This window comes from Corvus hawaiiensis, chromosome 4 (assembly GCF_020740725.1).
Source record: "Corvus hawaiiensis isolate bCorHaw1 chromosome 4, bCorHaw1.pri.cur, whole genome shotgun sequence".
Classification (NCBI taxonomy): Eukaryota; Metazoa; Chordata; class Aves; order Passeriformes; family Corvidae; genus Corvus; species Corvus hawaiiensis.
In genome coordinates, this window is record NC_063216.1 from 20,515,825 (window position 1) to 20,528,808 (window position 12,984).

Consider the following 12,984-nt stretch of genomic DNA (forward strand, 5'->3'; position numbering starts at 1 on the left):
GTTGTTCCTTGGTTAAGGGACAGAATACCCTCAGCAAGGTGGAGTGCCAATATATTGGGCACTGTTCAAATACAAAAAGTAAGCAACACTTATTGCACTGAATGCTTGTGATCAAAACCGCCAAGACAAAGCGTGAAAGCACAGGGAGTATTTGAAATCCAAAGTTATTTCCTTCCCTTTTGTCCTTAGCAAATGCAGCTGCAGTCTGGCCACACAGATTCCCCCCCCCCCCCCCCCCCCCCCACCTCTCTTAACAATCTTATATTTTCAGAGAGCTGAAATTACCATGTTCTTACTAGCAAAGAAAGGCCTTCACTGTCATTTTCTAACCACAACCATTTGAAATGAGCCTCAGAACACAGTGCCTCTGAGGCATCATTTTTTCCCTGATCCCACAATGTACTAGTCATTCTGACACGGAACTCGGGGAACAGCCACATTCTTGTCAGACACCTTCATATTACTGAATAACCTAAATAACATAGTAAAATGTGGAAGGGACATGTGGTTTCTAATCAAACAACCTGATTTTTGACTAATGGATTGTGGGAGAGAGATCTCCCCATTTATCCTGCTCTGTGCTTTCAAGTAGTATAGGGCAGCTCTAAAGACAGCTCCAGAGCCTGGGATCTCACAAGGCTTTTGCAAGAATCCAGATCACTGATTGCAGACTGATGGGGTGCTGGTGGGAGGCAAGAAGGCTGTTTTGAATGAAATAGGCATAGTACCTACTGCTGCAGCTCACTGGTCCTCGCTGGTACCCACTGACACTCCCATAATATGAGTATTTGCTGTACCTGGCATTAGGGAAGGCACCTGACCTTTACAGCAGAGACTATCTACAAGTGACATTCCAAAATACAGTGGAGAAAAGACCATCCAAACAGACACAGCAGTGATCAGAAGAGGGAACGGAGAACTGTGACAGTGATCTCACAGTAGGTCCATGACAGAGATTTGCCTGTAGATTCAATGGCTATATGATGTTCCTACTAAATAAAGGAGGTGGGTATAGTGGAAAGTGCACACACTTTGGTGATGTGTATATGTTCCTGAAAATGCTCCCAGTTTCTGAACCAAATTCCATGTGAATTCACCAAATAATCTTACATCTGTATTCAGAGTGGGGAGTGTCAAATTCAATGAAACTGCAACTAAACAGAGCAAAGCAGCAGAGAAATAGCGGCATAAGTGTTGCAGAAGAGAAGCAGGACCAGGGGCAGGAAAGAGTAGAAGGACACCAGAAGACAGGAGCTTGTCACTGAAACTAGGCTGACTGTGACTGCTTTGGAAGATTGTGCTGGTTCAGGGATGGGACCAGGGAGAAGAGGAGATTTGTCACCAGCAGCTGTTAGTGAACAGATGCAGGACGTGCTGTGCAGGTAGCACACTTTACCTGTTACTGATCCATGCATGAACAGAGAGAGGACACACAGGACTGACCGTGTGTGTCCTGTAGCACGAGTCCCGTAGGTTGCCTTCTGTGCCCAGGGCTCTCCAGGCAATTCAGGGAGGCTACAAAGGGAGGAATTAGAGAGGAAAAATAAAATACCAACTTCACGCTGACTTGAGTCGTTATCTCTTGTGGCAGGTGTGTAACATCTGTATCTATCCATTATTTGGTGTGTGGGTGAAAATTGTGACATTTCAGGAGCTCAGAGTTTAGCTTCGATGAAGCTGGAGGCCAAAAACCAAAATTAGACTCATCTGGGTGGGATAAAGTTCAGCTCATCTAATACATGTGTCTTTCCATAACACCACCTGACAGAGTTATGAAGTTTGTCCTCGCAGTGTTCTCAGGAAGAAATAAGAAATGAAATATTGCTGCAGAGATGGAAAACAAGAACAGGATATTTTGAAGATTTCAGCAACACTTCAGAGGGCATCTAGATTGAAACTGGAGTCATGCAGAGGGCAGAATCTGAGTTTTGTGAAGGATTTAAAGATTTTTACAGTGATATTTAAAAGGAGACTGTATAATGAAAAATTCTGTATTTTGGTATAAGAAAAGCATGAAGAAAATCTCCCATGTAATTTTAAACATATATTTCAACAGAGCCAGAATATGTCAAGTATACTTTAATATTCTATAAAGTCTATCACTGAAAAATCAGAATCAAACAAAAAATTCAAGGTTATTTTCCCTCCCAAAAATGTCAAAACAAGATTATTCACTCTGTATTTGTCTAAAGCAAAGTTTCAGAAAAATCAATGGTTCCAGGAAGCATTCTGGTTCCCAAGGGAGTGCTCATAATGAAAAACTGTTCCTGTTGAAGTTTCTCCATACAGCTCTGTTCAGCAGCAGATCAATATTCAAGGCTCTGGTGGCACTCAGTTCTTTCCCCGTGGAGCCTCCAGACCAAGCCATTCTCTATACAAACATCTTCCTTTAGGCACTTCCTTACCGCTTGCACCAGCTCTTCTCAGGCAGCTTGGAAAGGGGTATGTCTATCACTCTTCTAACTTCTCTTTGTTTTTTTCCTTCCTCCTTCTCCCCTTCCCACTCTCCTCCAGGAACCTTCTGCATCATTTCACTGTGCACGTGCGTGGCTGGAATCAACTTTGAGCTCTCCCGCTACCCCCGCTACCTGTACGGACTTCCCGACGACATCAGCCATGGCTATGGCTGGTCCATGTTCTGTGCGTGGGGGGGCCTGGGCCTCACTCTGATCTCTGGCTTCTTCTGCACTCTGGCCCCTTCTGTCCAACCTGTCCCCAGGACCAACTGCCCCAAATCTAGACCTGAGAATGGGACAGTGTGCTAAAACAAATAGCAAACAAGTACACACACACAGACATATATATATATATGCCTATGTATGCCTATACATGCATATATATGTATATATAATTATATATATATAAAATCTCAAATTAATGCCAGTGCCAAGGTAGAGCTGAGTCCAACATGGCACTCACATCTCCACTGGACTCTGTGTTGCTTCATTCTTTCTCACAGCGATGGGAAAGCTTTTCTCTCACGTGGCTCTTCCATCCAACTCTTAACTTCAGCATCATACCTTAGAGGTCAAATGAACCTACAGTTGCATCTACCTACTGCCATTTGGGAGGGGGAACAGGGGATCCATGTGGGGAATCTGGAACCAGAATCTGTACAGGACATGGTGGGGGCAGAGGCATGGGGGGGATGACACAAAAAGCATGTCCACTGCAGCCAGAAGGGAAAATGCAAACAGAAAGCAAAGGAACAAATGAAGCATTTGAGCCACTTCAGCAACGTACCTCCTCAAGGCTATTATGAGAAACCCATCCACTTTCTTTTTCTTTCTAAAACAAAATTACAGGAGCTTGTCCTGTCATTGGTTTTGGGGTTTTGGTTTTTTTTTTTTTTTCTCCTTAAAACGCAGAAAACAAAATGGACAGAATGTGTGAGGAAAAGTAGAAAAGCATTTTCTCTTTGCCTGCCAAACTTTAGAGAGATGCAAACAAGTGAAAATAATGATAATAATTAATATTAATAAAATACATCTAAGAAAATAAAACCAGAAAACAATAAAAAACTCCAAGAGGACATCTCAGCGGACTTTCCAACAATGCGGTTTTAATCTTCCAGCTGCCTTACATCCAGGCTTACAACCAAGGCTGAACTGCTAATGTAAATGCAGCAGAAGGCCTTTTGAAAATGCTGTGATACATGTGTGTATAACTTTTTCTTCCCTCTTACTTTATTTATTTTTTTTAACAAAAAAGAAAAATTTAAAACATTGCAATGTGATTGTCCACTGAACCATCCATGCTGTGTTTGTGGCCCAAGACTGAGGCACCGCAACGGCAGAAGTGGGAGGAAAGCCGTCAGGTCGGAGACAGCGCATCTTCTCTGGTGGATTTCAAGAGGTTGTTTTTTTTTTCACGGAGCTTCGGGATGGTGGATCCAGGGGAAGACTGGCCAAGGAGAAGGGAGGTGGGGGGAGGCCTGGTAGTTGTTCTTCCCAGGGATTTGCTGGAATGGGATTTCATGAAGTTTCTGCTTTGGATGTTTGAGACAACTGGGCAAAAGCCATTGTGGAGGAGGGAAAGGGAGCTAATTTCTGTAAGAGAGAAGTAAGAGATGCCTCTCATTTTGTTCATGTATGCCAAATAAGACCTTCCCACATCTTGTCTTTGGAAACTGCCTGGTTCACTGGACATTTCTCTCCATCTGGGAGAACTGTGTACAGATGGATGTGAAAGGGTCAGATGCAGAGAACAGAGATCCATTTCCCATGAGCTTAAGCATTGTATGATATAACTGTGAATCTGCAAATGGAACTCTCTCTCTTTTTTTGGTCTTTCTCTTTTTCCTGCTACTCCTCTTCCTATTGTCTCCTTTTTCCTTCCCTCTGCTCTTCCCATCGTTCAGGTCATAGGTCCCAGAAGAGCTAAAGGAACAGCTAAGTCTGGAGAGGTGGGTGAGTGCCGTAAGAGGAAGCAAAGCATTTTGGCTGTGAGGACAATGGGTCCTTGCAGGGTACCAGTGGCTGAGGGAAAGGTGGGGAAGAAGGGCCAAGGATGTAGCCAAAGGGCCTCTGAAGAAGGATAACTGAATTGCCATATATAGGAGTGAGGGCACCACTGACAAATATGCAGGCAAAGGGAGACAGGGCAAAGAAAAAAGGTCTCCCCAAAACCAATCCAACCCAACATGCTCTTAATTCAGGGAAAGTACCAGCAATCCTTTCTTATGTGATAGCTGCATGGTATCAGTCCTCATAAGTCAATAAAAAGTCATATTCTCCATCTAAAAAAATCTCACCAGGAGGAGGAGCCTGTGCCTGCTGCACAGAAATGCAGGCATTAATTTCCAGGTCATGCCATTTACACAGCTGGTGAAAAACAGTATTGCTTGGTTTAAAAACATCCAGCTAACAAATAATTCTTACACATGTAGCTTTATTAACAGTGCTCAAAGAAATGAAGTTTCTGGAGGGCATGTTGGAGTAGGGTAGATTTGGGTTTCTTCCATTCTTGCTCAACTACCTAGCTTTTGCTTTCTGTTGTCTACAGATTCCCCAAACATGCCAATGCCAGCTGCTAAGTCAGTGTGTTGCCACTGAAGTGCCATTCCTGTCAACTGAAGTTTCACAATTTCATTTTCCATTAGATGTGACCAGAGAAATTACTTACTTATTCGAGTTGAAAATACAAGCCTTTTGAAGAAACTTCCTTTTAAAGCAGATTGTTTTATTTATTTTTTTCTGGGAAGGTTCTCAAATAGAGTGGTTTTGAAAAGTTTTGAAATCATTTGACTGCAAGTGCCTACTTGGTAAGGAGGTTGATGAATTACCATTGAACAGAAGAAGGAAATTTAAAACAAAAACAGCCTTGGAAAGCTAAATGAAACCTGAATGCAGAAAACCAATAACTGGAAACCAAAAAAGACCTATAAAAATTGTCCATTTCTTCAAAGCATGAAAAATTTTGAAAGAAACAACTTCTCGGTAAGAAATTATTAGGAAAATTACAGCTGTTTCATTAAAACAGCTTTGAATGCAAACTTTCTTCCTCCTCTGCAGTGCAGAATGCGATAGGAAAGGTGTTTCATGTGAATACAGATATCTGGAGTGACACAGGTAAACCAGATTCTCAGAGGTACCTATCTGGAGTCCACTATCAGGCCCTGTGGCAGGCAAAGCAGTACAGCAGCTCCTGCGATGATGTGTGTGGTCCATGAGTGTTCACAGGGCGTATTCTTCTACAGATACAGTTTTGAAAGAGGTGCAGCAGGAAGATTTAAAGAAATGGAAGTAATTTTGCTGTTTGATGGATTTTCAAAGGTTTCCTTTTTTTCTGCAGCTGGCATAAAAACAGTTTTGCCTTGATGAAGTATTCTCTGATGGTGTTGGTTTACAAGCTGTATATAAGCCTGTGTGTCCGTCTGTGTGTGGCAGTGGTGAAGAGGGTTATGATTACTTTTATTTACAACAGAAAAGTGTTGACCCTGAATCTTTGGGCCAGTTCTGTGATTTCCATTTGCTCTAGCATAGAGTCTGTAAGGCCTGTGTGGCTGTGGAGCATCTTAAAAGCTATGGGAATGTCTGAAGCAGCAGGTGATCATATCACCTTAATCTCCAACTGGACCCCCAAAAGGACCATTTGTCCAAACACCAGTTCTCTCATCATTGCTTTAAGTAAGGGCAGAACCCTTTTGGGAGATTGTGATCTTCCCTCTGTGCTTCTCAAAGAACTGGGAGGAGTCCTATGTGCTTCCATACCCCTGAATAGGGGTCTCAGCCCCACCACGCCTTCTGTCGGCTCAGACTTGTCTTTAGAGCAGGGTTGATCCAGAATACATCCAGATCCAAATTTGTGATGCTTAGTGAGCTGAAGCACACTCACAACTACTCTGAGTTTCTGCATTTCAGGGAGGCTTTGAAGTATCTTTCTGAACAGAAATGGAAGCTTTTTGACTAGTGCGTGGTTTCTTAGTTGGAGGAGCACCTAATTAGAAATCTGTTATCAGTGATCCCAGCATCATGGGGCTTGACCCTTTCCCTCAGAACTTCTCTGGCCAAGTGCCTAAGCATGTGCTTTACTTGGAGCATGTGACTAATCCCCTTAACTTTGGTTGACTACTCATATGCTTAAAGTCAAGAATGTGCTTTCCTGGATGACATTCAGCTTCCTGCAGAGTCCAGCCCACGCTCTTCTTTTCCCATCATTCCCTTGTAGCTCAGGTGACACTCTGTCCTAGCCTGAGCAACCAGTATGTTCTTGGTCTCCCTTTCTGTGAGGTGGAAATACAGGATCCATATTTGGCAGGCTCTTCCCCACATGTAGCCTTTCATGTTGCACTTCTGGGACAACACATCTCTATGCTCCAGAGACCACAGAGCCACTGGAGTGCAGTGAACACAGATATCCTAAAATGCCCATCCTAAGGATGCAGGATGAATTGGCTCAAGCCACTGTGATCTGCAGGCTGATGTTTTGTGTGTAGTGACTCCATTGTGTTGCCCTGTGACTGTAACGAGTTAGCTACAGGGGTTCTGCTGTCTGTCCCTGCTGGGACACTACATGTGAAGGGGCTGTGTGGCAGGAGCACATGTGCCCTGTATCCTATGTACCCTATAGACACCTCCTTCCTCAAGCTAAAGCTGTTTGTATGTTAAATTTCCTGACCCATATTAGCCACCTGTATATATCATCTATCCCTTCTTGCTCTCTGCAAACACACAACTTATCTTTCCTCATTTAAATACTACAATCCCTCCAGTTCTTCTTCTAGTTGGGCTTTTTTTTTCCTTCTACCCCAGTTGCAAGTGGATCACAAACCACCAGTGACCAGAGAAATTTCTTTGAAATATTGCTTTTGAAAAATTGTCATTACTTTTTAAAATGTTATTCCAGCTGCAATAACAAATGAAAGGGGAGAAAAGCATCCTCAGAGTCCTCTAAAGAGAGGATCCTCATCCTTCCCAGAGTGAATTGTGAGAGTGCAGGTATTCCGCTTTCCGGTGCATGCAATTCATTTGGGACCATTTTTATCTATGGCACATTAGCTGTGCAGTTCATTGGATGGTGAATAAAGCAAAGTTGGTGAAGGAGAGGATTGATGTGCAGGGGGGATCTCAGGTTCCCAAGCATTCCTGGAAGACTGTGTCTCCACGGCTGTCCATTTACCCACCATGCAGCACCTCCAAATCAGGCTCCTCCCTGGAGCCCCACTGATAAGCAGAGCTCAGAAGAAAATCACTGTAATCTGTCCTTAATTCTTGAGTGCCACACTAACTGCCAGCAGCAAAATGGAGGGAAAAGAATATGTTACCAAGTATAGCTTAAATAAAGACATGCATTATTCAGGCCCTTTCTTCTGTGTGTCTCTACATAGGCCTACAAGGGCTACAGGAGTGCTCAGGCACATTCACAAGAACCAACACTGCATTTCCTTGCTCCCAGGTTTCCCACTCCTTCGTGGTCCACGCTGCTGTGCTCATCCAGCCAGCAAGGGAAGACTCAAGGTGAAAAACTGAGACAGCTCTGAATGTTTGCCAGGTACCAAAAGAGTAAAAAATGGGCATGAAACACAAACAGCATGCAAAGATTAGTGACAGATGAATTTCCAAGGTCAGGAACCAAAGTTCAAAAAAGCCTAAACTTTGATTGCAAACTCCAGGCCAGATCCATAAAATCTTGATTCTGCCAGTCTAAGGTGAAAACTCAAAAACCAGGGCTTAGCTCAAAACTTACAGTCCCACTGTTTCCAGTTACAGCCAGGAATATAATGCAACTATTCCATAGTCTGTTGAGGTTCATAGAAAGCTCAGGTGCCTTAGAAAATATTTTAGTGCTGTCTTGGTTAACACTGAAAATGAAATGTGTGCTTGCACACTCACAGTATCTCTTCTTTGGCTTTAGAAAGAAAGTCATCAGATGCTACCTCCCCTCCCTCCCTTTCAGCCCCCAACTCTGATTTCAGGTTTCCATCCTGTCTGCCCCACTACACCCCAATCCTACAGCCTTCTTCAGAGCCTTAGTTATAGATTGCAACCTTTTTACAACAAATGCTGCTGGTGCCCGGGGGCTCTGACAAGCTCCTTGTTGACATTAGTGGGAGAACTGGAGCCTGGTACTGTGCTGTCAATTGAATTGCAGTACGCCTTGCACATGTTTAGGATTTAGCTTGGAGAAAGAGTCTGGATGACTGCCTCAGTATAGGCTGCAACAGGGAAATGAAATGCTGGTCACCTCTAGTAAAGCACTCCAGAATCACAGATCAATTGTCCTTCCCTTGCTCAGGGAAGACTTTCAGTGAAAATATCAGTCTCAGATAGGTTATCTCCAGGGGAAAGTGGGGGAGTGAAAAAAAGGAGACCCAACAGCAGTTGCTATAGGTCAAAATTGGTAGAATTCTGTGAGGATAATCCAATGTCACCCACAGCATCATCAGCAGGAATTGTCAGTCCCTTGTGGGACTGCACTTTTATATTTTTCCTTCACTGATTTAACACTCCTGCACAGTGGCAAAAACTGACTTCAAAAGTTTTCTTGCATACAGTGTGTTCACATGGGCACCCTCATGCCCTTCTTTCCTTAAACACACACATGTGCACATTCCACAAGATGTGGATGCCAGGAACCTTTAAAAGTGTCCTACATAGAGAGAAAATACATAGCAAAATGCAGCATAATTGTTTTCCATTCTTTTATACTCAACTCAGGAGTCGCAATGCAATTCAGATGCCATCTGTGTCTGTGTTAGGTTGTGCGTGCAGATCACATGGAAACTCTCTGCTGAAGATGCATGAGGAAGCACAGTACAACTGGGGTAAATTTGGTATTTTCCATCAAAAAGTATTTGGATATTTAAGGAAGAGTTGCCAATGTATCCCCTCCAAAGCAGAAATGTTTATGATCTCTTAGTGTAACAATCCCACTGTGCCAAGAGGCAGTGCTATGGCAGGACACCCTGAGTCTACAGAGGGTTTGTGTGGGCTGTCAGCAGCATGAAGACTGCAGTTAAAGCTGCTGGGCACAGCAGGGAGCTTCACATCCCGTGGATCTGAGCCCTACCTCTGGCAGCAGGACACAGGAATACCTCTGTAAAGGCAATTCCTTCAAGTGGCCTTGTTACTATGCTGGCAGGTCAGAAATACCCAAGCAGTAACAGTGATTCTGCAGTAGGTGAAATAAAGAATAATGTCTTCAAAAACCTGAGGATTTTGCCCCAGTTTCAAAATGATGTAGACTCCAAGGAGTGTGAATCAGTCATGTCTTAGTCTCATGGGGCCAGATACACAAAACAGCCTCAGCATCCAATTCTTCCTTAGATGGTGAATAAAACACTAAATACCTTTGGTGCCTACATATTTTTTTTAAAAAAACATATATGCTCCTAATTTGCTTAAGCTCTTGTGATGTTTTATCTCAAGAAGAGTTTTCTTCTGGCAGTAGAGCATAAGGCTGTATTTTTTTTACAGAGTTATTAACAATATAGATCATAAGAAAAATGTTTGAGTAATCAAAACAACAAAAGTGCAGCCTTAGACTATTCAGTTAGAGCATACTGAATTATTTATAACTCCTGGGCACCAACAGCAATCACAGATATCTAATTTAAACTGTTACTATTTTTACTTTGCAATTTCCATCACTTAGAGTGTTTATATCTATGTATTTGTGGTTTGATCTTTTGCAGGACAAAATTTCCCCTACTTACACAGAAAAGCATATTTGGGAACTTTTGAAGGTATTTTTCTGCATTAACTTAAATTATTTTAGAGCATTTTGAGGCTTAGTATGACAGACTTTACAACTTTGGAAACTGTAAACTGTACCTAAAGTGGGCTTGAACTTTCAGTTCATTCTCAAGTAAAATTCTCTTTGATTAGAGGTCATTGGAATCAAGGAGAAATGTGCTTCATTAGCAGATATAAGACTGGGTCCTATTTATGTGTATGTGTGATGAGGGGACTTAGGTAAGGGGGCTGCACTTACATGTCAGCCCACTTAAGGATCTTTTGCATAGATGCAGGAAAAGTCACTGCTAAGTCACTCTAACTTTCTACCAATCTCCTTTTGTAAAAAACAACCATTATACTTGTGTGTGGCTGGAATAAATCAGTAGTAAATGTAGCCCATGGGCTGACACACATATACTTGTAAATATGTGTATATTTGTATATATATTTGTAAATTTATGAAAAATGTCCATATCTTCATGATTGCCTGAAATAACCTGAGGTTGATGTACAGAATTTCAGGCAAAGGACTGTTTCTTTTTCACAATCCTCACATATCTCAGATTTAAACCAAAACAAATGAAAAAGTACTATTTCCCAGGAAAATCCTAATTTTGCCATTGCACCAGTTGAGGAGGGGTACCACACTAAAGTCGGCAGCATGCACATCCACACATGTACATCCAGTCAAAGGACTGGGTCTCAAGGGCTTTTTTAAGGAAAAGGAATAGACTGAAAAAGCGATGGTAGAATTCTGTTCAGCATTAGCTCTCTCAATTGATTCTCTTGTCCTTTATTGGGAGGCCCTTGTATGGATGCTGTTGTTCTCATTAGGTGTACATTTGGGAGAAGCACTTTTGTGGGTGACACTGAGCTGCCCAAAGGCCGGGATCTTCTGACCTGCCTTTGTCCCCATTAACCTTCGGCACTTAACTGAGGTCATTATGTTAATGGGCTCATCTCCCTTGGCTTCTTGTACAGGCAGTGAAGAGAGACAGTTGCTTACAGGTGGTGACCCAGCAAAATTGACATCTAAGTCACCTTTAGGAGCTCCTTCTTGCTTCATGGAGTGACCACTCACCTATCTTGGGTGATCACAAGATCTTAAAAGATCTTAAATCCTGGTGAGGTGAATCAGGTACCTAGTGCAGAAGAGCATCCATATGGAGATCAGCTGTGTCTGTGTGCTTTGGGTGCGTGTCCTGGGCTCACCTGTAAAACAGAGGTGTTCATTGTGAAAGCCTGTTGGAACAAAAAGAGATGTTCACAATAGCCTATCCCTGCCAAAATGCAACATGACTGCAAAGGATAGGGCTTGTCCCAACCCCTGGAAATAGCATTTGAGGTGAGTGCCTTGTGGTGGCCTCCAGGCACGGACGACTGGGTGGTCCCAGTGCTGGAGGTCAGAGGTCTTTGGTCTGAACTCTTCACCTTTCTCCGCCAGTCCTGGGCATTGCTGAAGCAGTTCAAAGAGTGAATTTACATCTTATGAGTTTGAGCAGCTGAGCTGTTCAAAGGTTACTTTTCTTGCTTTATCCCTGAAAAAGTCATCTAGCTGGTAGTGATAATCAAAAAATTCTCCTTCAAGATACAGTCTGGGTAGTTTCATATTCTTTTTTTCAATGTTAATAACTGCTTTACAAACAGCTTACATGGAGATTAAAGAGATTGCAATTTCATCCCTTATTGTTGGGATTATAGTTGTCCTCAGAAAAACCAAACTGAGGACTCAACAAGAGGATGAACTGTGGCTGTATTATTCAGAAAGCTGCTCTGATAAGGCTGAACGTACATCTCCATCTCATGATGAGAGTCTCTCAGAGCCAAAATTTGGAATTGTATATTGATAGTGAGTCTATCCAGAAGGACCAGCAATTTAATCCAGTATTAGAACTTTGGAACTCTTGTGTAGTCCCATATATTACCTGAATAAAACAAACACAGAGGAGTGGGAAAATTAAACTGATTTCTGAAAACTCTAAGGTTTAATGAACTTTGGATCTTGTACCAATGTATGGTCACTACTATTTGTTTCTACAACTAGATTTAAGTCAGTGATTTGACAATCTTCACCAATCTCTCAGAATAACTTTATTTTTAAAAATACTGTTAAGGTTTTGACAAGAGGAACTTTAGCTGACCTGCAGGGACCTGTAAAGTGAAGATTCAATCCTGTGTACTAGTACTTAAGGAAAGATTTTAGCTAGAAAGTGGAAGATAAAGCTGAGTTCCAGGGATCAAGTGTTATTTTTCAGCATGGTACTACCTTGCCCAAGCTGTAGTGTATCATCCTGACATTCTTCTCCTGTTCTCCCTTTCCCTTTTTTGAGGAGTAAGATATATATCTCTGTCTCCCTCTCTTCCTTTTCCTCCCTGTGTATGAGAATACAGACATGCTTCCTGTAAAGACATTTTTCTCTAAATCTCATTCCATACCAGCTCTTGCATATGTGACTGTTATGTTATTTGAGATGTCTGTGAAAAAGAAATAAAGGCTTTAAGAGTGAACTCTGGAAATGAGGAGGAGCTTGAGAATATATGAAATTTAAGAATACAGCATCATTTTCTGCAAGATTTTTCAGAATGTTCCTAAATACTCATTATCACTCTCCTGCCCTCCCTCTCTGTGAGAGGGATGAGGAGGGTACTGGGATGTGGGACTCTCAAAGGTTGCTCTTTTGGGAAGAGATGGGAAGCCAAAACTGTTGACTCACTGTGTCCCACAAGGATTTTTCAGATGTTTCAGAGTTTTAGTGTCAAAGAAAACCTCCTTTTAAAAGGCGATAAAGTCAATGCACAAAATCAT

The 12,984-nt window shown here is 42.3% G+C and overlaps 1 protein-coding gene across 1 annotated transcript in view; it reads left to right on the forward strand.

Annotated features, from left to right (window-relative positions):
• TMEM178B (transmembrane protein 178B) overlaps nucleotides 1–12,695 on the forward strand; it is a 222,052-nt gene extending 209,357 nt beyond the window's left edge. Inside the window, exon 4 of the mRNA XM_048300142.1 lies at nucleotides 2,515–12,695. Within this exon, the coding sequence (XP_048156099.1) occupies nucleotides 2,515–2,765 (251 nt within the window). The 3' untranslated portion in view covers nucleotides 2,766–12,695. The remainder of the gene's footprint in view (nucleotides 1–2,514) is intronic.
• The last annotated feature ends 289 nt before the right edge of the window (nucleotides 12,696–12,984 follow it).